At 43.5% G+C, this 26,557-nt stretch overlaps 2 protein-coding genes across 2 annotated transcripts; one reads left to right on the top strand and one right to left on the bottom strand.

Moving 5' to 3' along the window:
* Positions 1–6,549: 6,549 nt before the first annotated feature.
* LOC123411349 lies at positions 6,550–8,067 on the top strand. Its single transcript, XM_045104280.1, has 2 exons — positions 6,550–6,978; positions 7,617–8,067. Exons 1-2 carry the CDS (start codon positions 6,613–6,615, stop codon positions 7,890–7,892), a joined length of 642 nt encoding a protein of 213 aa, XP_044960215.1. The 5' UTR covers positions 6,550–6,612; the 3' UTR covers positions 7,893–8,067.
* A 16,614-nt stretch (positions 8,068–24,681) lies between these two features.
* Positions 24,682–26,329, bottom strand: LOC123412999 (probable BOI-related E3 ubiquitin-protein ligase 3). The gene is made up of 2 exons (XM_045105946.1): positions 25,655–26,329; positions 24,682–25,555 (listed from the first exon to the last, which is right to left on the bottom strand). The coding sequence occupies exons 1-2, from the start codon at positions 26,054–26,056 to the stop codon at positions 25,043–25,045; spliced, it is 915 nt and encodes a 304-aa protein (XP_044961881.1). The 5' UTR covers positions 26,057–26,329; the 3' UTR covers positions 24,682–25,042.
* Between the last annotated feature and the right edge of the window lie 228 nt (positions 26,330–26,557).

Here is a 26,557-nt window from a genome sequence, read left to right as displayed (position 1 = left end):
TCCGCAGAAACGCGATCTAGAGGTAAAAACCGTGGAGGTATGTGGTCGGGCTGCCGTGGCAAAGTTGTGTCAAATCAGCCCTAAAACCTCTGTATATATAGGGGGAAGAGGGGGAGCCTTGCCTTGGGGGTCCAAGGACCCCCAAGGAGTTCGGCCGAGCCAAAGGGGGGAACCCTCCCCTTCCAAACCGAGTCCAACTAGGTTTGGAAGGAGGAGTCCTTCCCCCTTTTCCCACCTCCTCTTTTTTTCTTTTCTCTTTGATTTTCTTCCTATGGCGCATAGGACCTTCTTGGGCTGTCCCACCAGCCCACTAAGGGCTGGTGCGCCACCCCCAAGGCCTATGGGCTTCCCCGGGGTGGGTTGCCCCCCCCCCCCCCCGGTGAACACCCGGAACCCATTCGTCATTCCCGGTACATTCCCGGTAACTCCGAAAACCTTACGGTAATCAAATGAGGTCATCCTATATATCAATCTTCGTTTTCGGACCATTCCGGAAACGCTCATGACGTCCGTGATCTCATCCGGGAGTTCGAACAACATTCGGTAACCAACCATATAACTCAAATACGCATAAAACAACGTCGAACCTTAAGTGTGCATACCCTGCGGGTTCGAGAACTATGCAGACATGACCCGAGTGACTCCTCGGTCAATATCCAATAGCGGGACTTGGATGCCCATATTGGATCCTACATATTCTACGAAGATCTTATCGTTTGAACCTTAGTGCCAAGGACTCATATAATCCCGTATGTCATTCCCTTTGTCCTTCGCTATGTTACTTGCCCGAGATTCGGTCGTCAGTATCCGCATACCTATTTCAATCTCGTTTACCGGCAAGTCTCTTTACTCGTTTCGTAATACAAGATCCCGCAACTTACACTAAGTCACATTGCTTGCAAGGCTTGTGTGTGATGTTGTATTACCGAGTGGGCCCCGAGATACCTCTCCGTCACACGGAGTGACAAATCCCAGTCTCGATCCATACTAACTCAACGAACACCTTCGGAGATACCTGTAGAGCATCTTTATAGTCACCCAGTTACGTTGCGATGTTTGATACACACAAAGCATTCCTCCGGTGTCAGTGAGTTATATGATCTCATGGTCATAGGAACAAATACTTGACACGCAGAAAACAGTAGCAACAAAATGACACGATCAATATGCTACGTCTATTAGTTTGGGTCTAGTCCATCACGTGATTCTCCTAATGACGTGATCCAGTTATCAAGCAACAACACCTTGTTCATAATCAGAAGACCCTGACTATCTTTGATCAACTGGCTAGCCAACTAGAGGCTTGCTAGGGACAGTGTTTCGTCCATGTATCCACACATGTATATAAGTCTTCATTCAATACAATTATAGCATGGATAATAAACGATTATCATGAACTAAGAAATATAATAATAACTAATTTATTATTGCCTCTAGGGCATATTTCCAACAGTATCTCGGGGCCCACTCGGTAATACAACATCACAATAATCCTTTCAAGCAATGTGACTTAAGAGTTAGTCACGTGATCTTGTATTACGGAACGAGTAAAGAGACTTGCTAGTAACGAGATTTAACTTGGTATAGAGATACCGACGATCGAATCTCGGGCAAGTAACATACAGATTGACAAAGGGAACAACACACGGGATTAACTGAATCCTTGACATAGAGGTTCAACCGATAAAAATCTTCATAGAATATGTAGTATCCAATATGGGAATCCAGTTCCCGCTATTGGTTATTGACCGGAGAGTGTCTCAGGTCATGTCTACATAGTTCTCGAACCCGCAGGGTCTGCACACTTAAGGTTCGGTGACGTTTCGGTATAGTTGAGTTATGTATATTGGTGACCGAAGTTTGTTCGGAGTCCCGGATGAGATCCCGGACGTCACGAGGAGCTCCGAAATGGTCCGGAGGTGAAGATTGATATATAGGAAGTCCTGTTTTGGTCTCCACAAAAGTTTCGGGCTTATCGGTAGTGTACCGGGAGTGCCGGGAGGGTACCAGGGGACCATCGGGATGGGTGTAACGACCCAAGGGCTTCATGGGCTGTGAGAGGAGGTAGAACAGCCCCTAGTGAGCTCGTCTAAGCCTCCCCTAAGGGACCATGCAGCTGGAGTGGAGGGATAAGCAAAATGTGGAAAGAGTTTCCAAATTAGGAAGGAGTCCTTGGGAGGTGGATTCCTCGCTTGTTTGGTTCGGCCAAACCTGCTTGGAGTAGGGGCCAAGGCTGCCTCCTCTCTCCTTCCTCCTATATATATTGAGGGATTTTGAGGGCATCCCCTGACCCTAATTGCCATGGCTCCCTCTCTCTCCCTCTAGATCTGTTTCTCCTCTATTCTAATTCGGTAGTGCTTAGGCGAAGCCGTGCTGGATTAGTTCACCACCACCATCACCATGCCGTCGTGCTGGAGAACTCATCTACCTCTCTGCCCCTCTTGCTGGATCCAGAATGCGGTGATCTTCATTGAGTTGTACGTGTGCTGAACGCGGAGGTGCCGTCCGTTCGGCACTAGATCGGGATGGATCGTGATGGGATCGCGAGACGGATCGTGATGAGATCGGGGAACGGGTTGCGATTTAGATCGCGAAGATGTTCCACTACATCAACTGCATTATATACGCTTTCGCTTAGCGATCTACAAGGGTATGTAGATTCACTCTCCCCTTTCGTAGATGATCATCACCATGGATAGGTATTGCGTGTGCGTAGGAATTTTTTTTGTTTCTCATGCAACATTCCCCCAACACACCATACATGTCGTAGTGGACACGCACAGAAGGTTCAGGAACGGGCCTCTCGGTGGTGTAAACCAACCATCCGATCTGGATGGAGAACTCCTACGTTAGGGACATGTTGCTTGACGAGGACAAGTATAAAATGGTCTCGTCAGGGCAGAGCCCATAGTGCTGCAAACTATGCAGCCCGCACACGGCCCAAAATTCTAGGGGGGCAAAAAATAGGTAGGCCTAGTATTAGAAAAAAAGTGTATGCAATAATGGACCGTGGGCCGCTGGGCGCTGCTCCTGCCTCCCAGCCGCTGGAGTCGCGACTCGCGAGGCACGAGGGGCGAGGCCATTGAGGCTCGATCCCTCGAGCAATGAACGTTGTGGCTGCGGCTTAGCTAGAGAAAAAAGATATCGATGGTTGCCGCTGTTTTCGGATCATGATCGGGCAGGGCAGGGATATACCATAAAAAAAACGAGCGCTGACGGCTGCCTATGTTTCCATCTCGAATTCTCGATTGTGGATACAACATACAGGTACAGGAACGTCACCTCCTCGGCTCATCGCCTACTCATTCACGTATATATATAGGTATAGCAACGTCGGCTCGTTCGTGCGGTTGTGCCCTCGTTCGTGGCGCTGTCGTCGTTGCCTTCTTTGCCTCCGTTTGATCAATGACCCACTTCAAGCCTCCAACTTCAGGTGGTTAGTGAATTATTCTTTTCAATTAACTTCAAGTACAACTCCTAATATCTTCTTTTATAACTAACTACTGACATGGATCCTTATTTCGTTAAAGATTGATTTTTAACTCCTTGATTAATGATAACAGTGTAACGATTCTATCAGACGTGACCAAAATTAGGTGAGTTTGACGATTCGTCTAATTACCAAACATTGACACATGTATAGGTATCACTTTCATTTCAAAGAATACTAAAATAATGAGGATGTTCAAATAAATAGCAACCAAAAGTTGGATAGGTATGACTTTTTTTATAAGATATCGTTTGTGACAGAGCTTTAACTATATCGTTTGTGATTCATGCATCGCACACAGTTTGATCGAATGGTCTCTAATTGATATGTCATATTTGGACCATCCTGCAGTGGTGCATTCTATTGTGGAGATCCTTGCCATCCTTAGAGCCCATCGAGGCGGGTTTGCTAGGGTTATGTGGCGCTGCGCTGGGGTGCTGATCTAGGCACTTTGGACCGTTCATAACAAAAATTACCATTGAACACAAATTTTCATCGCACCTAGCTGATATCATTTTTAAATGTCACTTGTTCCTTTAGACCTGGGTGCCGTTGTGGAAACGGCGGGACACTGAGCGGATGGAGGAAGCCATGGAGCGGATCCGAGCCATTCCAATCGGTGAACATCATTGACTCTCCATGGTGCTATTTTTGTGAAGCCAAAGGCTCCTTGTGGCATTCGCATGTGTTGCATCCCCTCTGCTATTTCCTTTTAGACTCACGTCGGACTTAACTTGTGGGCTTCGGCTTTGTTGGTTTGGTTTGTAAGACTTCTTGAATGTTCTTTTATTGATTTAAAGTCAGATGTTTTTTCATTTTTATTCTAAAAATAATAAATAAGCCACCATCAAAGGGAGTTTTATTTTTTTGGACTGTCACGAGAAGTTGTTTAAAACGAAGGTATTGGTCGGCCTTGGGCCTTGGCTACCAAAATCAAACAAAACCACGTGCGTGGGAGTGGAAGCAGCGGGAGCTCCTAGTCGGCGCCTTAAGTGCCGGCTAGGAGAACTCGTGCCCACGCGCCGTGCAAAAAGGGCCAGCCCAATTTCAGGGCTGGATTTTTATATAAAAAAAACTGAAAAAGCCAAAAAAATGAACAAAAAAATATCGTAAAAGCGAAAAATGGTTCACAAATTTTGAAAGAAAAGTTCATGAATTCAAAAAAAATCACTCTGATCTAAAAATAAAGTTCACGGATTTTGAAAATTAGTTCATGAATTTTAAAAATATTTTAAAGAAGTTTGTTGAACTAAAAAAATTCACAAATTTTAAAAACTTTCATCCACTTTAAGAAAAAGTTCATCAAAATTTGAAAAAAATAGGAAAAAGTTTAAAAAAATGCTTCACAAATTTGAAAAGGGTTAATTGATCTGGAAATTTTTATTCATTTGAAAAAGATTCATAAAAAAGTCTGCACTTTCTGAAAAATGAAAAATTATAAAAAAAATAATGTAAATGAAAAATTAATAAAAAGAGTAAAGAAAAAAAGAAAAAAGAAAAAAAGAAAAACAAATAAAAATCAGTCCTAAAAAATCTAAATAAAATATTCCATCTAGAAAGCTTCCAAAACTTCACAAAACCGAAAAGAAAAACATCCCACTGAAGTCGGGAGCAACTAGTTAGCGAGCGCTCCCTCGCGAGCCTTCCAGCGATCACTCTCGCGCGCCGCCACTTGGCGCGTTTCCAGCCGCCACCACGTGTCGCGCTCTAAGTATTTTCTTTGAATTCTTTTTTTAATTTTTTCACACGCGTTTTCGCCTTTTTTGAGGGGTTTTTTCCGATTTTTTTGGTGTTATAGTTTTTCACCTGTCTTCCGTAACTTTTGGATGAAAAAAATAAAAAAGTTCACGAAAAAACGCGTTTTCTTTTTTCTTTACGCGAAAAACTCGTTTTCTGTTTTTTTTTACGAAAGACACGGTTTTGCTTAAGCAAGAGGGACGGTTTTGCCTTCGCGAGAGGCACGTCCGTGCCTTTGAGTAAGAAAAAAAACATCTTTTTCATTTTTTGGCGAATGGCAAGATTTTGCTTTTACGAAAGGCACGGTTTTGCCTTCGCGAGAGGCACACCCATGCCTTTTGAAAAGAAAAAAAACCGCATTTTCTGTTTTTTTACGAGAGGTATGGTTTTGCTTTCAGGAAAGACACGACTTTGCCTTCACGAGAGGCACGCCCATGCCTCTCCGAAAGGGAAAAAACATGTTTTTTTGCGAGAGGCACAGTTTTGCCTTTGCGAGAGGCACGTCTGTGCCTCTCCCGAAAAGGAAAAAAATGTGTTTTCTGCTCTCTTTTTTTCTGCTGGAGGCACGATTTTTCTTCCGCGAGAGGCACAGTTTTGTCTTCGCGAGAGGCACGACCCGTGCCTCTCAGAAAGGAAAAAACCGCGTTTCTTGTTTTTTTTATTGTGTGAGGCACGATTTTTTCTTCCGATTTTTTCATAAAAAAAGTTCGTTAAAACCTATCAACATGGGTTCTGTTTTTGAATATATCGACGCAAGAAAACCAACTGTGTAAACGGTTCGAGATTTGAACGCACATTTTAAAAGATAAAACGTTTTGAAAATGTGAATGTACGAAAAAAGGGAAAACTCCCAGGTTGCGACAAGTGAAAAGCATGCAGTGCACCACTTGTCACAACTTGTGAAGGTGAGAATAATCGTTGAAAGATGCACTCGCTAACTAGTGATTTCGACTGAAGCCGACTATCAGGTTGCGACAAGTAACATGCATGCAGTACGCCACTTGTCACAACCTGTAAAGGTGAAAATAATCGTTGAAAGATGTATTCGCTAACTAATGATTTTGACTCAAGCTGACCATGACCGAACACTGCAGGCGCTGGTTAAGAAAAATGCACTTTAACGGACGCCTGCAATCCCAAATAGAGTAGGATTTACCGAAAGCAGCAGTCGGCCACATCTTCTCGAACACAAAGCGGGAAAAGAGGCCTGTTGGCCCATGACGGACCGAGTCGGCAACGGAGCCCGCGAACCGCGCTAGGGCTTCCCTCCGCTCAGATTATAAGATACCCAATTCCGCTTTCACGCAACCGAGATCCACAAATCCCTAGCGAGTCCGCCCAACCTGACGCCGAATCCCTCGTCGCGGCCGCTCCTGACGTCGCCGATGGCCGGAAAGGAGGGGTCTTTCTCGCTGAAGCCGTGCAGCGGCGCCAGACGTGTCACGGAGGAGGAGGAGGATGCCCTGGTCTGTAACGCCGGAAGTGGCGCGTCTGCCCTGAAGTCGTGCAGCAACAGAGGCGGCGGCAAGAACCTGGGGGGCTTCTCGCTGAAGCCGTGCAGCAACAGAGGCCGCGGCAGGAACCTGGGGGGCTTCTCGCTGAAGTCGTGCACCACCGCAAGTACGGTGGCGGCGGCGGCGTTTGCCGGCGAGGAGTTTCACTTCAAGCAGCGCGCAACAAAGAGCATGGAGGACGCCACCGGGGAGCAGGAGTGTCCGCTGAAGGTCTGCTCCACCAAAAGGAAGGTGCCGGCTGACGGGCACGACGAGGAAGATATTGTTCTTGCCGAGTCAACCATTGATGAGACCAAAGAGCAGGCTGTCAAAGTAGCAGAAGCAGACTCTGATGACGGTTCCAGCGATGACGAACCACTCTCAGAAGCTGAGCGTAAAGCCTTTATTGAGGGGTTGAGGGAGCAACACAGGAAGTTCTGGCGCGAGGAGTTTTTGCCTCTGAATCCACTTCTGAAGCATTACACTCTTAACGATGACGAAGAGGTTTGCAACAACAATGCCAAGGGTGAAGCTGCTCTGGAATCCAACTGATATGAGAATTTACTATGCCTTGCTGTGCTTTGTGTGTACCATCGGTCTGCTATCTATATATATGCAACAAATCCAAACCTTATCTATATTATGGATTCGCCAGTATATTCGCGATGTTGTGATCTTTATTGAGTTGTGCTTTGACCATGTTATTATGTTAAAGTTTGGCACTGATGACCCAATGCATATATATATATATATATATATATATATATATATATATATATATATATACTTATACTTATTATACTGCTATATTAAACTGGCTAAGCTAGCCCTCCTCCCGTGCGTCCGCAGTTATAGGCGATGGTTTTCACCTGCCGAGTCAACCATTCTTATTATAGGCTGACGGGCACGACGAGGAAGATATTGTTCTTGCCGAGTCAACCATTGATGAGACCAAAGAGCAGGCTGTCAAAGTAGCAGAAGCGGACTCCCAGGTGGACGGTGCCGATGATGATGATGAACCCGTCTCTGAAGCAGTGTTTGCAGCCTTTTACGAGGAGCTGAAGGCCGACTACGAGAGGCTCTATGTCGAAAGGGTTTTGCCTTTGGAGCTCAAGAATGCAAGTCTTCTGCAAAGACAATGCAAGGCTGAATCTGTTCTTGAATCCAACTAATATCATCGCGGATTTACTTACGCCTGACTGGTTCACCGATGTTGTGCGGTCTATTTACCTTTCTACTCCGATGCTGTCATCTTGTCAAGCTTAGTTCTATATGCTGTCTATATTATGGATTCATCGGCATCTTTGTCATGCTGTGATATTGCTTTTAAGTGGTGCTGTCACCTTATTATTATGTTTAAGTTGGGCACTGACGATCCAGTGCATGCTAGTTAATCTGCTATGTTGCTACTCTGTTCTTCATTAGTATGATCTTATTTTTGTCTTGCATGAGAGGTTCGTGCTTTTCTTTTCTGCAAGTGTTATGTTTGGACTGCCTGATTATGCCTGCTACTCCCTGTTCTTAAATATAAATCTTTTTAAAGATTCCACTACCACATGCAAAATAAATGAATCTACATTCTAAATTATGTTTATATACATTTGTATATAGTTTTCTAATGAAAACTTTAAAAAAGACTTGTACTCTTGTTTTAAAATAATTGTCGGTGATCTAGTACTAAATCTAAAGTATTGGAGCATCACCAAAAAGTATTCGAAGCTTGCTATCCATATGCTAGAATCATGAGTTGATCGTGAGATCTTATGGGTTTCACCTCTAACCTACCCTAATTTATTTAGGATTAAAGGTTTCGTTGTTGTTGTTGTTAGTACTAAATTTGCTACATTTATTTTGGGACGAAGGAAGTACTCCCTCCGTTTCAGTTTATAAGTCCGGCACGTGTATCTAGTTCGTCAATTTGACCAACTTAATAAAAGGCATATATTATAAAAAATATATCATTAGAAACTTTAGATGTTCTATTTTTTAATGATATAATTTTTATGTTAAACAACATATTTTATATAAGTCGAATTGACGACCTAGATATACGCGCATGTCTTATAAACTGTGATGGAGGGAGTATTTAGGAATAGACGTAGTAGTTATTATTTTTTCGTATCGAAAGTTGTGTTATTTTGAGCTGTTACGGATTTCCATGTTAATGTGCATGGTCCATCACTTATGGCTCATGGAAGTAATATCAGCCCTTTGTTTCTTAGCTTTCCTAGGTACTCCCTCCGTCCCACAATACAAGGCATTTTTGCAAGCTAATCGGCATTACCACAATATAAAACGTTTTTACAAGCTCTTATATGTTGGACGGAGGGAGTACATGCTAGGCTGTCCCAATGTGAAAACATTATTGAATAATACTATGTTTTGCACTGAATGCAGTCCTATTTTGTATTTGTCACAAGGGTGGCCTTTTTTAGTAGCTGATTAGGGTGTTGAGTGCAATATGTGATGCCTTTTGTCAAGGGCCTTGATGAATCTTGCCCTCAGACCTCAGTGACTCAGTGAGGTTGCTGAACTATTATTAACTAGGCATGTTTATGTGATGCCAATTTGATTCCTGACGCTGGCATCTCGTGAGGACTACTGTCACCTTAATGGCATATCACTGTTGTCACCTTAATGGCATAGCCAATATGCAGGTTTATTTTTGCTGATGAACTTTCTTGTATATTTGTTGTGATGGTATGCCATGGTTTTGTGATGTGTCTTTTCTTTCTCTGGATCTGGAGACGTATGGTGTATGTTGGAAGGGGTTCAGAATCCTTTGCAGTTATGCTTGTGCGAGTGATTGGTTTCTTTTATGTTATATACATAGCCCGATTCAAACTTATTTTGGTAAGAATTTGCTTTTGTTCAAAACACGGTGAGCTTGAGGCTGCGGACGCCTACAGAAGTAAATGTGGTGGCTGTATCAGAAGGTAAACCTGGGATATGTTACTGCAAAACATCCCAAATACCCAACAGGGGCACGCTACAAAAATGAGGCTACCACTAGCTGTACACTTTTAGATTCAGATTATGGTGCAAATGAAGCAACCAAAGCTTGGGTTATGAGTGGTGTGAATTAATTAATAAAAAACATTAATTCTGGTTCCTTTGCCGTTGCTTCCAATTACCAAATATTCCTTGGCCATTAGCATAGCTGCTAAATATGATCAACAATTTTCTGTCTCTTTCGCTGCAGGTACAGCGCTGATACTGATACTATGCAGGAAACATGTGACAAGGTGCGGACATATATTCCTTTTCTTCCCTTTCAATTACATGCTGCAGAAAACTCACCAAAGTCACTGGCTCACTGCTGTTGAATAGATCTTCAATGGTCCACTGGAAATAAAATACCTAGTGCCATGAACCCTAGGTTACTGATTTACTGGAAAGGCTTCTCTGCAAATATAAGTGCTGTTTTAATCATCCTATGGTTTTGCTGTACTGGTGTAAGAATAGAATGTGAATGTTAAGCTCCCACCACATAGGCAAAGCTGACTGTGTGGAGATTAGGTAGCGTTGCCAATGCTGGAGTACGAAGAACATGAAATACATTCAGTTTCATTGACGAAGAGCTGACATTGTTCTATACCTTTGTTCCTGAAATGAGATGGGGTTAATTTGTTGTCATACTCGTTGCCCAGTACCAAGAACCGCTTTTCTTGCAAATAGCTCAGTATTCTTTGTTCAGTTGTTCGGCAATTAAAGCAACAAATTGTGGATCTGACCAGTGTCACATTGAAGTTTGTAGTACTTCATTTTGGACCTTAGACGGCAATGCTTATACACACTCCTAATGAGGCTGGGAGGTGCCTCAAATTTCTAGAGGCTTTCTTATGCTGCGATACTGGCATGCTCTACGAGTGTAAAACACATCATTCTCTTCCAGGAAGGTGTGATACAGCAGCTTCAGTTTGCATGTTTATTTTTTATTGATCTATTATGGTAGTTTCACTTCCAATCTGCGACGGTTTGTGTGTATAGTCTTATTTGATTTTCTAATACCACAGCGGTGCGGTTGGATGTTTAGTCCCACCTTGCTAGCCGAGAGAGCTCGGGTGTGGTTTATAAGCGCTGATGCGCAGACCCTCTTGAGTTCCTCTCAACTGCAGGCTTCCGGACCTAACCTGTCACTGCTTGTGGGCCTGTTGGGTCTTCCAAGGGTCTGAATCCTTGTCCAACTATCTAGTTGGTTTCTAGTCGTATTCAGGCCGTGGTGGCCCATTAGGTGACATTTAAAAAAAATTCTAGTTTTTTTGTTTCGTTTTTTATTTTATTTATTTTATTTTGTGAATAACTTCACTAAAAGAATAGATTTTTGAGTGATTTTTTTCTGCTATTTAATATTATTGTGTTTTATCATTATATTCAATTTGGTAGGTTTTAGGTTATTTTAAATGTGTGTTTTAATCAAAAACAAATCTGTTACAAAAGGGATTTCATTTTTTTGAACTTATTTGAACTTCAAACTTTTTGCGTGTTCAAAATGCACCATTCAAGGTCACATCATCAATTTTCAACACTTTCTGACTTCATTTCGTATTTTTCATGCATTTACTGATTTTTTTGAGCTAAATGACCCAGAAATTGAAAAGCACTACAAATGAACTCTGAATAGGTGGAAATTTGGCATGGTGTCATCATTTCATCCATATAGCATGTGCTAAAAAGTTGAGAGGGTTGCGGCAAAAACTGGATGCACTTCGTGTACAAATCGGACAATCTCTTTCGAACTATCATGGTTTCTTACGAAAACTCATCTGTTACAAAAGGGATTTCATTTTTTTGAACTTATTTGAACTCCATACTTTTTGTGTGTTCAAAATGCACCATTCAAGGTCACATTATCAATTTTCAACACTTTCTAACTTTATTTGATATTTTTCATGCATGTACTGATTTTTTTTAGCTAAAAGACTCAGAAATTAAAAAGCACTACAAATGATCTCTGAATAGGTTGAAAGTTGGCATGGTATCATCATTTCACCCACATAGCATGTGCTAAAAAATTGAGAGGGTTGCGGCAAAAACTGGATGCACTTCATGTATAAATCGGACATCTATTTCGAAGTATCGGGGTTTCTTACAAAAACTCATGTGTTACAAAAAAGATTTCATTTTTTTGAACTTATTTGAACTTCAGAATTTTTGTATGTTCAAAATGCACCATTCAAGAACACATCATCAATTTTCAACAGTTTCTGACTTCATTTGATATTTTTTATGCATTTACTGATTTTTTGAGCTAAATGACCCAGAAATTGAAAAACGTTACAAATGAACTCTGAATACCATGCATGTGATCGAAATGAAGTGTGCTATATATATATGTGGTCGAAATGCATGATACCATGAAAATTAGCAAATGAAGTTAGAAAGGGCTAAACCATTCAAATTTGGAAACTATAATGGCATAAACAGAAATAAACATATATAAATTGGTCCAAGCAGTACATAATAATACTAGTACAAGCAGTACATAATAATAGCTAGCACAGATATATATGCAAGTGTTCGCCGTTGTGAACACTACTCGTCCGAGTCAGAATGTCCCCAAGCTGGGTGTGAGGTGACGTTGGCCATGCTTCATGATTCGAATCTTGCGGTACAACTCGTATGAAACGTATGTTGGGGAACGTCGCATGGGAAACAAAAAATTTCCTACGCGCACGAAGACCTATCATGGTGATGTCCATCTACGAGAGGGGATGAGTGATCTACGTACCCTTGTAGATCGTACAGCAGAAGCGTTAGTGAACGCGGTTGATGTAGTGGAACGTCCTCACGTCCCTCGATCCGCCCCGCGAACAATCCCGCGATCAGTCCCACGATCTAGTACCGAACGGACGGCACCTCCGCGTTCAGCACACGTACAGCTCGACGATGATCTCGGCCTACTTGATCCAACAAGAGAGACGGAGAGGTAGAAGAGTTCTCCGGCAGCGTGACGGCGCTCCGGAGGTTGGTGATGACCTTGTCTCAGCAGGGCTCCGCCCGAGCTCCGCAGAAACGCGATCTAGAGGGAAATCCGTGGAGGTATGTGGTCGGGCTGCCGTGGAAAAGTCGTCTCAAATCAGCCCTAAAACCCCACTATATATAGGAGGAGGAGGGAGGAGACTTGCCTTGGGGTCCAAGGACTCCCAAGGGAGTCGGCCGAGCCAAGGGGGAAGGTCTCCCCCTCCCAAACCGAAATCCACTTGGTTTGGAAGGTGGAGTCCTTCTTCCCTTTCCCACCTCCTTCTTTTTTTTCCTTTCCTCTTTGATTTTCTTTCCTATGCGCATAGGCCTCTCTTGGGCTGTCTCACCAGCCAACTAAGGGCTGGTGTGGCACCCCAAACACCCATGGGCTTCCCCGGGGTGGGTGGGCCCCCCCGGTGAACTCTCGGAACCCATTCGTCATTCCCGCTACATTCCCGGTAACTCCGAAAACCTTCCGGTAATCAAATGAGGTCATCCTATATATCAATCTTCGTTTCCAGACCATTCTGGAAACCCTCGTGACGTCCGTGATCTCATCCGGGACTCCGAACAACATTCGTTAACCAACCATATAACTCAAATACGCATAAAACAACGTCGAACCTTAAGTGTGCAGACCCTGCGGGTTCGAGAACTATGTAGACATGACCCGAGAGACTCCTCGGTCAATATCCAATAGCGGGACCTGGATGCCCATACTGGATCCTACATATTCTACGAAGATCTTATCGTTTGAACCTCAGTGCCAAGGATTCATATAATCCCGTATGTCATTCCCTTTGTCCTTCGGTATGTTACTTGCCCGAGATTCGATCGTCAGTATCCGCATACCTATTTCAATCTCGTTTACCGGCAAGTCTCTTTACTCGTTCCGTAATACAAGATCCCGCAACTTACACTAAGTCACATTGCTTGCAAGGCTTGTGTGTGATGTTGTATTACCGAGTGGGCCCCGAGATACCTCTCCGTCACACGGAGTGACAAATCCCAGTCTCGATCCATACTAACTCAACGAACACCTTCGGAGATACCTGTAGAGCATCTTTATAGTCACCCAGTTACGTTGCGACGTTTGATACAGACAAAGCATTCCTCCGGTGTCCGTGAGTTATATGATCTCATGGTCATAGGAACAAATACTTGACACGCAGAAAACAGTAGCAACAAAATGACACGATCAACATGCTACGTCTATTAGTTTGGGTCTAGTCCATCACATGATTCTCCTAATGATGTGATCCCGTTATCAAGTGACAACACTTTCCTATGGCTAGGAAACCTTGACCATCTTTGATCAACGAGCTAGTCAACTAGAGGCTTACTAGGGACAGTGTTTTGTCTATGTATCCACACAAGTATTGTGTTTCCAATCAATACAATTATAGCATGGATAATAAACGATTATCATGAACTAAGAAATATAATAATAACTAATGTATTATTGCCTCTAGGGCATATTTCCAACAGTCTCCCACTTGCACTAGAGTCAATAATCTAGTTCACATCACCATGTGATTCCAACGAATCCAACACCCATATAGTTATGGGGTCTGATCACGTCTTGCTCGTGAGAGAGGTTTTAGTCAACAGTTCTGAAACTTTCAGATCCGTGCGTTCTTTACAAATATTTATGTCATCTTATAGATGCTGCTACTACGTGTTATTCGGAAATGCTCCAAATATCTACTCTACTATACGAATCAGTTTCACTACTCATAGTTCTTCGGATTAGTGTCAAAGCTTGCATCGACGTAACCCTTTACGACGAACTCTTTAACCACCTCCATAATCGAGAAAAATTCCTTAGTCCATTAGTTACTAAGGATAAATTTTGACCGCTGCTAGTGATTCAATCATGGATCACTCTGTGTACCTCTCAACATACTTTGAGTCAAGGCACACATCAGGTGCGGTACACAGCATGGCATACTTTAGATTCTACGGCTAAGGCATAGAAGACGACCTTCGTCTATTCTCTCTATTCTGTCGGGGTCGGGTTTTTGAGTCTTACTCAAATTCACACCTCACAACGCAACCAAGAACTCCTTCTTTGCTGATCTATTTTGAACTCCTTCAAAAACTTGTCAAGGCATGCATCTTGTTGAAACTTCCATTAAGCGCTTTCGATCTATCTCCATAGATCTTTGATGCTCAACGTTCAAGTAGCTCAATCCAGGTATTCCTTTGAAAACTCCTTTCAAACAACCTTGTATGCTTTATAGAAATTCTACATTACTTCTGATCCACAATATGTCAACCACATATACTTATCAGAAATTCTATAGTGCTCCCACTCACTTCTTTGGAAATACAAGTTTCTCATAAACCTTATACAAACCCAAAATCTTTGATCATCTCATCAAAGTGTATATTCCAACTCCGAGATGCTTGCACCAGTCCATTGAAGGATCGCTGGAGCTTGCATACTTGCTACTATCTTTAGGATCGACAAAACCTTCTGGTTGTATCACATACAATGTTTGCTCAAGGAAACCGTCGAGGAAACAATGTTTTGACATCCTACGTGCAATATTTCATAAATAATGCATCAACAACTAACATAATTCTAACAGACCTTTAGCATCGCTACGAGTGAGAAAGTCTCATCATAGTCAACTGTTTGATCTTGTCGAAAACATCTTTGCGACAAGTCGAGCTTTTCTTAATAGTGACTTATCACCATCATCGTCTCTTTTCCTTTAAAGATTCATCTTTACTCAATAGTCCTATGATCATCAAGTAATTCTTCCAAAGTCTACACTTTGTTTTCATCCATGGATCCTCTCTCGGATTTCATGGCTTCCAGCCATTTGTCGGAATCTGGGCCCACCATCGCTTTCTCCATAACTCGTAGGTTCACTATTGCTCAACAACATGACCTCCAAGATAGGGTTACCGTACCACTCTGTAGTAGTATGCGACCTTGTCAACCTACGAGGCTTGTAGTAACTTGATCCGATGCTTGATGATCACCATCATCAGCTTCCACTTCAATTGGTGTAGGCGCCACAGGAACAACTTCCTGCGCCCTGCTACACACTGGTTGAAGTGATGGTTCAATAACCTCATCAATTTCTACTACCCTCCCACTCAATTCTTTCGAGAGAAACCTTTCCTCGAGAAAGGATCCGTTTCTAGAAACAAACACTTTGCTTTCGGATCTGAGATAGGAGATGTACCCAACTGTTTTGGATATCCTATGAAGATGCATTTATCCGCTTTGGGTTCGAGCTTATCAGACTGAAACTTTTTCACATAAGTGTCGAAGCCCCAAACTTTCAAGAAACGACAGTTTAGATTTCTCTAAACCTCAGTCTATACTGTGTCATCTCAACGGAAATACGCGGTGCCCTATTTAAAGTGAGTGCGGTTGTCTCTAATGCATAACCCATAAACGATAGTGGTAATTCGATAAGAGACATCATAGTATGCACCATACCATGTAGTGCGTGGCTATGACGTTCAGACACATCATCACACCATGATGTTCCAGGTGGCATGAACTGCGAAACAATTTCCACATTGTCTTAACTGCGTACCAAAACTCGTAACTCAGATATTCATTTCTATGATCATATCGTAGACAGTTTATCCTCTTATTACGACGAACTTCACTCTGAAACGGATTTGAACTTTTCAACATTTCAGACTTGTGATTCATTAAGTACATACTCCTGTGTCTACTCAAATCGTCAGTGAAGTAAGAACATAATGATATCCACTGCGTGCCTCAGTACCCATTGGACTGCATACATCAAAATGTATCACTTCCAACAAGTTACTATCTCATTTCATCTCAATGAAAACAAGGCCTTGCTCATGTGGTATGGTTTGCATGTCACTAGTGATTCGAAATCAGGTGAGTACAAAGATCCATCAGCATGGAGCCTCTTCATGCAATTTATACTAACATGACTCAAGCGGCAGTGCCACAAGTAAGTGGTACTATCATCATTAACTCGTATCTTTTTGGCACCAATATTATGAACATGTGTAACACTACGATCGAGATTTAATAAACCATTGAAGGTGATTATTCAAGAAAATAGAGTAACCATTATTCTCTTTAAATGAATAATCGTATTGCAATAAACACGATCCAATCATGTTCATGCTTAACGCAAGCACCAAATAACAATTATTTAGGTTTAACACCAATCCCGATGGTAGAGGGAGCATGCGACGTTTGATCATATCAACCTTGGAAACACTTCCAACACGTATCGTCACCTCGCCTTTAGCTAGTCTCCGTTTATGCCGTAGCTTTCATTTCGTGTTACTAATCACTTAGCAACCGAACCGGTATCCAATACCCTCATGCTACTAGGAGTACTAGTAAAGTACACATCAACATCATGTATATCTAATATACTTCTCTTGACTTTTGCCAGCCTTCTTATCTACCAAGTATCTAGAGTTGCTCCGCCTCAGTGACTGTTCCCCTCATTACAGAAGCACTTAGTCTCGGGTTTGGGTTTTATCTTGGGTCTCTTCATTAGTGCAGCAACTGTTTTGCCGTTTCACGAAGTATCCCTTCTAGCCCTTGCCTTTCTTGAAACTTAGTGGTTTTACAAACCATCAACTATTGATGCTCCTTCTTGATTTCTACTTTCGTAGTGTCAAACATCGCGAATCGCTCAAGGATCATTGTATGTATCCTTGATATGTTATAGTTCATCACGAAGCTCTCACAGCTTGGTAGCAGTGACTTTGGAGAACTATCACTATCTCATCTGGAAGATTAACTCCCACTTGATTCAAGCGATTGTCGTACTCAGACAATCTGAGCACACGCTCAATGATTGAGCCATTCTCCTTTACCTTGTGGACAAAGAATCTCGTCGGAGGTCTCGTACCTCTTAACAAGGGCACAAGCATGAAATCACAATTTCATCTCTTTAGAACATCACTTATGTTCCGTGACGTTTTAAAACGTTTTCGGCGCCTTGCTTCTAAGCCATTTAAGTATTTTGCACTGAACTATCGTGTAGTCATCTGAAACGTGTATGTCGGATGTTCACAGCATCCACAGACGACGCTCGAGGTGCAGCACACCGAGTGGTGCATTAAGGACATAAGCCTTCTGCGCAGCAACGAGGACAATCCTCGGTTTTACAGACTTAGTCTGCAAAGTTTGCTACTATTAACTTTCAACTAAATTTTCTCTAGGAACATATAAAAACAGTAGAGCTATAGCGCAAGCTACATCGTAATTCACAAAGACCATTAGACTATGTTCATGACAATTAGTTCAATTAATCATATTACTTAAGAACTCCCACTCAAAAAGTACATCTCTCTAGTCATTTGAGTGGTACATGATCCAAATCCACTATCTCAAGTCCGATCATCACGTGAGTCGAGAATAGTTTCAGTAGTAAGCATCTCTATGCTAATCATATCAACTATACGATTCATGCTCGACCTTTCGGTCTCATGTGTTCCGAGGCCATGTCTGCACATGCTAGGCTCGTCAAGCTTAACCCGAGTGTTCCGCGTGCGCAACTGTTTTGCACCCGTTGTATGTGAACGTTGAGTCTATCACACCCGATCATCACGCGGTGTCTCGAAACGACGAACTGTAGCAACGGTGCACAGTCGGGGAGAACACAATTTCGTCTTGAAATTTTAGTGAGAGATCACCTCATAATGCTACCGTCGTTCTAAGCAAAATAAAGTGCATAAAAGGATTAACATCACATGCAATTCATAAGTGACATGATATGGCCATCATCACGTGCTTCTTGATCTCCATCACCAAAGCACTGGCACGATCTTCTTGTCACCGGCGTCACACCATGATCTCCATCATCATGATCTCCATCAACGTGTCGCCATCGGGGTTGTCGTGCTACTCATGCTATTACTACTAAAGCTACGTCCTAGCAAAATAGCAAACGCATCTGCAAGCACAAACGTTAGTTATAAAGACAACCCTATGGCTCCTGCCGGTTGCCGTAGCATCGACGTGCAAGTCGATATTAACTATTACAACATGATCATCTCATACATCCAATATATCACATCACATCGTTGGCCATATCACATCACAAGCATACCCTGCAAAAACAAGTTAGACGTCCTCTAATTTTGTTGTTGCATGTTTTACGTGGTGACGAGGGGTATCTAGTAGGATCGCATCTTACTTACGCAAACACCACAACGAAGATATATGAATTGCTATTTAACCTCATCCAAGGACCTCCTCGGTCAATTCCGATTCAACTAAAGTTGGAGAAACTGACACCCGCCAGTCATCTTTGAGCAACGGAGTTACTCGTAGCGATGAAACCAGTCTCTCGTAAGCGTACGAGTAATGTCGGTCCGAGCCGCTTCGATCTAACAATACCGCAGAATCAAGAAAAGACTAAGGAGGGCAGCAAAACGCACATCACCGCCCACAAAAAATTTTGTGTTCTACTCGAGAAGACATCTACGCATGAACCTAGCTCATGATGCCACTGTTGGGGAACGTCGCATGGGAAACAAAAATTTTCCTACGCGCACGAAGACCTATCATGGTGATGTCCATCTACGAGAGGGGATGAGTGATCTACGTACCCTTGTAGATCGTACAGCAGAAGCGTTAGTGAACGCGGTTGATGTAGTGGAACGTCCTCACGTCCCTCGATCCGCCCCGCGAACAATCCCGCGATCAGTCCCACGATCTAGTACCGAACGGACGGCACCTCCGGGTTCAGCACACGTACAGCTCGACGATGATTTCGGCCTTCTTGATCCAGCAAGAGAGACGGAGAGGTAGAAGAGTTCTCCGGCAGCGTGACGGCGCTCCGGAGGTTGGTGATGACCTTGTCTCAGCAGGGCTCCGCCCGAGCTCCGCAGAAACGCGATCTAGAGGAAAAACCATGGAGGTATGTGGTCGGGCTGCCGTGGAAAAGTCGTCTCAAATCAGCCCTAAAACCCCACTATATATAGGAGGAGGAGGGAGGAGACTTGCCTTGGGGTCCAAGGACTCCCAAGGGAGTCGGCCGAGCCAAGGGGGAAGGTCTCCCCCTCCCAAACCGAAATCCACTTGGTTTGGAAGGTGGAGTCCTTCTTCCCTTTCCCACCTCCTTCTTTTTTTTTTCCTTTCCTCTTTGATTTTCTTTCCTATGCGCATAGGCCTCTCTTGGGCTGTCTCACCAGCCAACTAAGGGCTGGTGTGGCACCCCAAACACCCATGGGCTTCCCCGGGGTGGGTGGGTCCCCCCCCCGGTGAACTCCCGGAACCCATTCGTCATTCCCGGTACATTCCCGGTAACTCCGAAAACCTTCCGGTAATCAAATGAGGTCATCCTATATATCAATCTTCGTTTCCGTACCATTCTGGAAACCCTCGTGACGTCCGTGATCTCATCCGGGACTCCGAACAACATTCGGTAACCAACTATATAACTCAAATACGCATAAAACAACGTCGAACCTTAAGTGTGCAGACCCTGCGGGTTCAGGAACTATGTAGACATGACCCGAGAGACTCCTCGGTCAATATCCAATAGCGGGACCTGGATGCCCATATTGGATCCTACATATTCTACGAAGATCTCATCGTTTGAACCTCAGTGCCAAGGATTCATATAATCCCGTATGTCATTCCCTTTGTCCTTCGGTATGTTACTTGCCCGAGATTCGATCGTCAGTATCCGCATACCTATTTCAATCTCGTTTACCGGCAAGTCTCTTTACTCATTCCGTAATACAAGATCCCGCAACTTACACTAAGTCACATTGCTTGCAAGGCTTGTGTGTGATGTTGTATTACCGAGTGGGCCCCGAGATACCTCTCCGTCACACGGAGTGACAAATCCCAGTCTCGATCCATACTAACTCAACGAACACCTTCGGAGATACCTGTAGAGCATCTTTATAGTCACCCAGTTACGTTGCGACGTTTGATACACACAAAGCATTCCTCCGGTGTCCGTGAGTTATATGATCTCATGGTCATAGGAACAAATACTTGACACGTAGAAAACAGTAGCAACAAAATGACACGATCAACATGCTACGTCTATTAGTTTGGGTCTAGTCTATCACATGATTCTCCTAATGATGTGATCCCGTTATCAAGTGACAACACTTTCCTATGGCCAGGAAACCTTGACCATCTTTGATCAATGAGCTAGTCAACTAGAGGCTTACTAGGGACACTGTTTTGTCTATGTATCCACACAAGTATTGTGTTTCCAATCAATACAATTATAGCATGGATAATAAACGATTATCATGAACTAAGAAATATAATAATAACTAATTTATTATTGCCTCTAGGGCATATTTCCAACAGCGTATGCATCTTTTGCTCCAGACTCAATGTTGATAGGGTCAAGTGGGTCCTCTCCCACAGTTTGTGCTGATGCTTTGGGAATTTTCTCTTCGTATCAACGTACTCCTGGTTGATCAAGGCGACTGTCATATGAGCCATCGAAGTCGTGTCATGTTCAAGCTTGATTTTTTTCTTTGATATCAACGTGACAGTCAGTCGATATCTCAATACCAAAGTTGAGCCTCATCTTCAGCTTGTCATTCCTTATGTCAACGCTAGCAAAACTTATGCCGCTGCCAAGGTAGCCCATGAGTTCTGGACAATGCTTGTCACTACTGCAACAACAACAAATTAAAATAGAACAAATGTTACATACTGCTGCAACGAGGAAAAATATTTCACTACAACAGAAATATATCTTTAGGATTCAAATGGAACATATTGCTATCCTATGCAATTTGCATATCCTATTAATTGATCAAGAAACCGTAAATTAACTATGGCATGTATATATATATTCTCCCACGGTTTTGCAAATATGCAACAAGGAAAATTGTTTCACTACAACTAACTATCCAATGCAAGAAACCCTCAATATTGCTATCCAATGGAACCTAGAGAGATCACTATATACAATTTTCATAACCTTGGATCAAAGAACGCCACGGAAAATTGTTTCACTACAACTAAAAAGAAATTTATCTTTATAGGATTCCAATGGAACATATTGCTACCCTACACGATTTTCATATCCTATGAATTGATCAAGAAACCCTCAATTAACTATCCAATGGAACATATATAGAAACTGCATATTGCTATCTAATGGAACCTAGAGAGATCACTATATGTAGTTTTCATCAACTTGGATCAAAGAACGTCGCGGAAAATTGTTTCACTACAACTAAAGAGAAATTGATCTTTATAGGATTCCAATGGAACATATTGATATCCTATGCAATTTTCACATCCTATGAATTGATCAAGAAACCCTCAATTAACTATCCAATGGAACATATATAGAAACTGCATTTTGCTATCCAATGAAACCTAGAGAGATCACTATATGCAATTTCCATAACCTTGGATCAAAGAAAAGCCTCAAAACATTCCTCGCCCATCGGAAGATCAAGACATGGAGTTTGAAACATAGTTGGATGACGGCAACACCTTGTTGATTGGTCGTGTAATCCAGATCAAGCTCCAAGAAATGTTCATGCTCCTCCGCGGCGTAAAGCCATCCCTGCAACTGTCGAAGAAAATGCGGCACCTCCCTGCTGTTGTTTGTGTACATGACATCGAGCTTGGTCGTGCCATGTGCGAGCACCTCTCCGTAGCGAGTTGTTGGTATGGTGGAAGAAGAGAAGGGAAGAAGAGAGGGGAAGAACAAAGGAAGAAGAGAGGAGAACGAGAGAGGAGAAGAACATAGAATGGCGAGACTCTGCTTCGGTTGTGCTTTTCTTTGCTGGAAATGACACGGGAGAGGAACCGTTTGGACCTTTAGTCCCGGGTTGAGCCACCAACCGGGACTAAAGGGGTGAGACGAACGGTTTCCACCATCACTTTGTCCCGGTTTGAACCACCAACCGGGACTAAAGGGGGATACGAACGGTTGCCGATCTATTTGTCCCGGTTCGTGTATGGAACCGGGACCAAAGGGGTGACACGAACCGGGACCAATGGCATGATGCCCAGCCGGTGCCCTGGCCTCACGAACCGGGACCGATGCCCCCCATGGGTCCCGGTTCGTGAGTGAACCGGGACTAATGGGATTTCAGTCCTGGACCGAAGCCCTGTTTTGTACTTGTGTCTATTCGATTGTACAAAGTAAAGCACCAATCCTTTGCAAGCCAAGCAAAATTTCTATAAGTTCAAATCAATCTTTCAGGAGTTGGATCTCAATCTATTAAATAAGGGGGCAACTACACTTCAACCAGCGGATCTTTTAAAAAGATCCACCGCCTCACGAGTCGTTGGATGCGGCACAATTCCGTGGCTCAATGTCCCCTCTACTTCGTAACAAAGGTCTTGTTGTAGAAATATTTGTGGAAAAGATTATGTTGTAGATTATATATTTTGTAACATAGGTTGTGCTGCGGGATTTTTCTTGCAACAATGTTTTTGTCGTAGATTTTTTTTTTTTTTTGCAATAGATATTTTGTTACATTCCTTTTTTTTTGCAAAAGAGTTGATGTTGCAAAAGAGGATCCCCCAAACGTGTGTGACATAAACTGCAACAAGTTGGTTGTTGTGGTGTTCACTCCGCAACAACGACTTTGTTGCAAAATCATCCAAAACGCCCTTTTAATGTGACACGTTATAATCATAAAGTGTTATTTTTGCAATAAAGATCATGTTGGAGAAAAATATTTACCACACACATTCTGTTATAGTATTTTCATATTCTTATAACATAGGTGATGTTGCGAAAGAATTTTTGCAACTAAAATGATGTTGTAAAAATTTTTAAAACGATGGTAAGTTATGTACACATGGGCTATTTGTTGGGGCTTTGTATAGCGTGTTTACGACATGCACAATGTTGCAAATTTCTTGAACCGCCACACGTAGCCTTTCATGCTATAAAATTAAAACCTAATTAAACAGCCACGGAGATGACAGATACGCGGAAGTCATTCGTTAGTCGAAAGATAACGTTTCTCAAATAATGACCTTCTGTACAGTCGTTTGTATGAATTTAGGCAATAAACCTTTGGTCAGCCGAGCAAATTTTTTATAAACTGAAATCAAGCTTTGAACAGTTAGATCTGCATCAATCAATTAAATAACTTTTACGAATTAAGACAACCAAGCTTTTGCCAGCAGAGATCTTTTTTCTAATATTCAAGTCAATTGTTGGATCTGAATCGGGTTCCTATATTCAACTTGCTTTCCCTCGTGTGTAGTACTCGTATACAGCATCTACGGCGGGGCCACTCAAATTCGACATTTCAAACGCTCGCGAATGCATCAGGATCCATACAATTCATGTAACTATTAAGTCGACGCATTACATACATTATCCGGCTACTCCATCACTAGTAACATGCCATCGTACTATTAAAATTTAGCATGTTCGGCTATGATGAAGATCATTCACAGCTGCCCTTATCCTTCCCAGTTCTTATCGTGGAAGTACCGGTCGAAGAGGTAATACATATCGAGCCGGATCTGTTCATCGTCGAAGTTGTCCTCGTCGCCGCTCACCTTCTTCTTCTCCTTCGGTGGTTGTCTGGTTGTAGATGCTCTTATCCATCAATTTCTTAGTTACGCGCCCTCATTTCCCCCTCCCACCCTTCACACACATACATACACCATAGTCGTTGATATTATCTTCTTGTCTCTAATCTCTCCATATGCCTCTATTTACAGTATCTCCAGCATCTCTCACCGCTCACCTAAGGTCCTGTTTGAAACCATTTAGATTATATAATACAGTTTTTATAATCTATTTTGTTTTCAAACAAGACAGATTATGGTGTAGATTATTAAAATTAGATGGACATATTATTAAAAACTCACAATCTACTCTACTCCATCTAAAATCAGATTATAAATTGCTAATGACCCATTACCTTTATAAAGTTGGAGGTAATTATATTTCTACCACCACCACCCTCCTCTTTAAAAAAAACGGAGAAGAGACGGACAATTATGCAATGTAAAACCTGGATTACAATTCATATAATCTGATCTTCAAACATATCCACATAAATTATTTTTATAAACTAGACTATATAATCTATTGTAGTTTCAAACAGGACCCAAGTCACCTCAAACCCTTGGACACAACCCATATCTACTGTTCAGTTTTTCAATCTTTGAAGCATACATCTGCAATACTGTGAACTGTTTTTCAGTTTGTTGAACAATTAACCCAACACCTTGAGCAAAAAGCTAAACTGAACAAAAGAAGGAAAACGCATCCTTTTTCGTATCTATGTCATCCAACCATCGCCCTATCACCCCCGTCAACAACAACAACAACAAAAAGTGAAGAAAGCAAAAGTCGACTCTAGTAAGTTTCAGAAGGAAAAGAAAAATGTCGACACTAAAACTATTCCTCCCACATCACGGAAAGTTGATGCAGACGCTGCCATTCTTGGCGCTTCCGCACGAAGGGCACGCCTGCGCCGTGGCCGCGCACGGCGCGCACACGCAGAGGTGCCGGCACGGCAGCAACAGCACAACGGCCGTGCCCTCGCGGCACGCCTTGCACCTTCCTACTCCTGTCTCGGGCCGCTCCTCCGCTACCTCGTTCTCCCCCCAGCAGCACGACTCGGCGTCGTCCTGATCGCCGCCGCTTCCACCGCCACCGACCGCCTGGGCGTCGAGCACCCGCCGCAGGTCGCCGCGGAGCACGTTGGCCGTGGCCTCGTTGGACTGCGCGACGTCGCGCCACATCTGAGCCTCCATGAAGAGGTTCTGAAGGCGCGCCTCGAGTGACCAGTTCATGGTCCTGATCCTCTCGATCTCCTCGTCCTTGGCTTTGAGCCGCTGAGCCGCTCTGCCCTCCACGGTCGAGACGATGAGCCTCATGTGGCTCTGCCTCTGCTCTGCCAAAGCAGTCCACATCTTCTTCGCCTGCATCACCGACCACGGTTAAGAGAAGTTAGAAACTAAATTCCTGAAACGCAAAGTATCGATCGGTTGCAGCGATTTGATCATGGGAGTGGGACTTACATGTTTGAGCAGGATGCCGTCGACGTCGATGGTCTGCTGCTGGACGTGGGCTGCAAGAACGTCGGCCGCGCCAAGCACCGGCGACCTCTCGTCGCGCTTCCGCTTGTTTGTGCTAATTTCCTGAGCAGCGTCGGGCCTGACGCCCTTCTTCGCCAGACCAACCGCGTTCATCGGCAAGAACTCCGAACACTGATCCGCGGCCGACGTCGTCGTCGTCGTCGGCGGGGGCGGCGTGAAGAGGTCCGCGCACGGCTGATGCCCCCGCTGGGTCGGCACCGCAGCGCCATAACAAGGCCCACTCGCTGGCATAGCAGCGGCGGAGGCGCGCTGGTGGTCGCCGGCGCCGGCGCCGGCGCCGGTGGTGAGTAGCATGTGGCGCAGGCGTTGCAGGTCGACGGCCATGGCGATTGATTGATGGGGCGCGCACGTCGTCCGCTAGCTCCTATATATACTGCCAAGCCAAGGCGATGGAGTTGGCTAGTCAGATGTGGTGGGAGGGGAGCTAGGTGCGGTCATGGATCGGCGAGGGCACGGCCGGACGGGCAGGGTGGCAAAGAAACGAGGTCCGTAGATGGCAGGCAGCCAAGTATTTATGGTGCGTGACCTGACCTGGTTTGGGTTGGCGTCCAGAGTGAGAAAGCAACTGACGATGAGATTGACCGGCCCCCAATAGTTAATCCTTCACCTTTTCAGGAGGGATTTTCCCTTTTATTTATGGCTTCCGTTTCAACCTCCCTTAATTTGGAGTACGTAGAAACCACGAATTCGCGACGACGAACGCTTACATGCACGGGAATTGCTGGCTTCCGTTCCTGACGAATTCCATCCACGATCGGTTGATTTGCAGAAAATTAACCCAAAGTATCGTTTTAAGTTATGAGTATATATATATATGTTGTGGCG

This window comes from Hordeum vulgare, chromosome 7H (genome assembly GCF_904849725.1).
Source record: "Hordeum vulgare subsp. vulgare chromosome 7H, MorexV3_pseudomolecules_assembly, whole genome shotgun sequence".
Lineage (NCBI taxonomy): Eukaryota > Viridiplantae > Streptophyta > Magnoliopsida > Poales > Poaceae > Hordeum > Hordeum vulgare.
The sequence above is the reverse complement of the archived record's forward strand: the minus strand, read 5'-3'. Positions and strand labels throughout refer to the sequence as shown.

Excerpts from the sequence above, each read along its gene's own strand:
- LOC123411349 (XM_045104280.1), top strand. The coding sequence starts at position 6,613 with ATGGCCGGAAAGGAGGGGTCTTTCTCGCTGAAGCCGTGCAGCGGCGCC. Across the intron at positions 6,979-7,616 it reads CCACCAAAAGGAAGGTGCCG|GCTGACGGGCACGACGAGGA; the intron begins GCTGACGGGCAC and ends TTCTTATTATAG.
- LOC123412999 (XM_045105946.1), bottom strand. The coding sequence starts at position 26,056 with ATGGCCGTCGACCTGCAACGCCTGCGCCACATGCTACTCACCACCGGC. Across the intron at positions 25,556-25,654 it reads ACGGCATCCTGCTCAAACAT|GCGAAGAAGATGTGGACTGC; the intron begins GTAAGTCCCACT and ends TCGGTGATGCAG.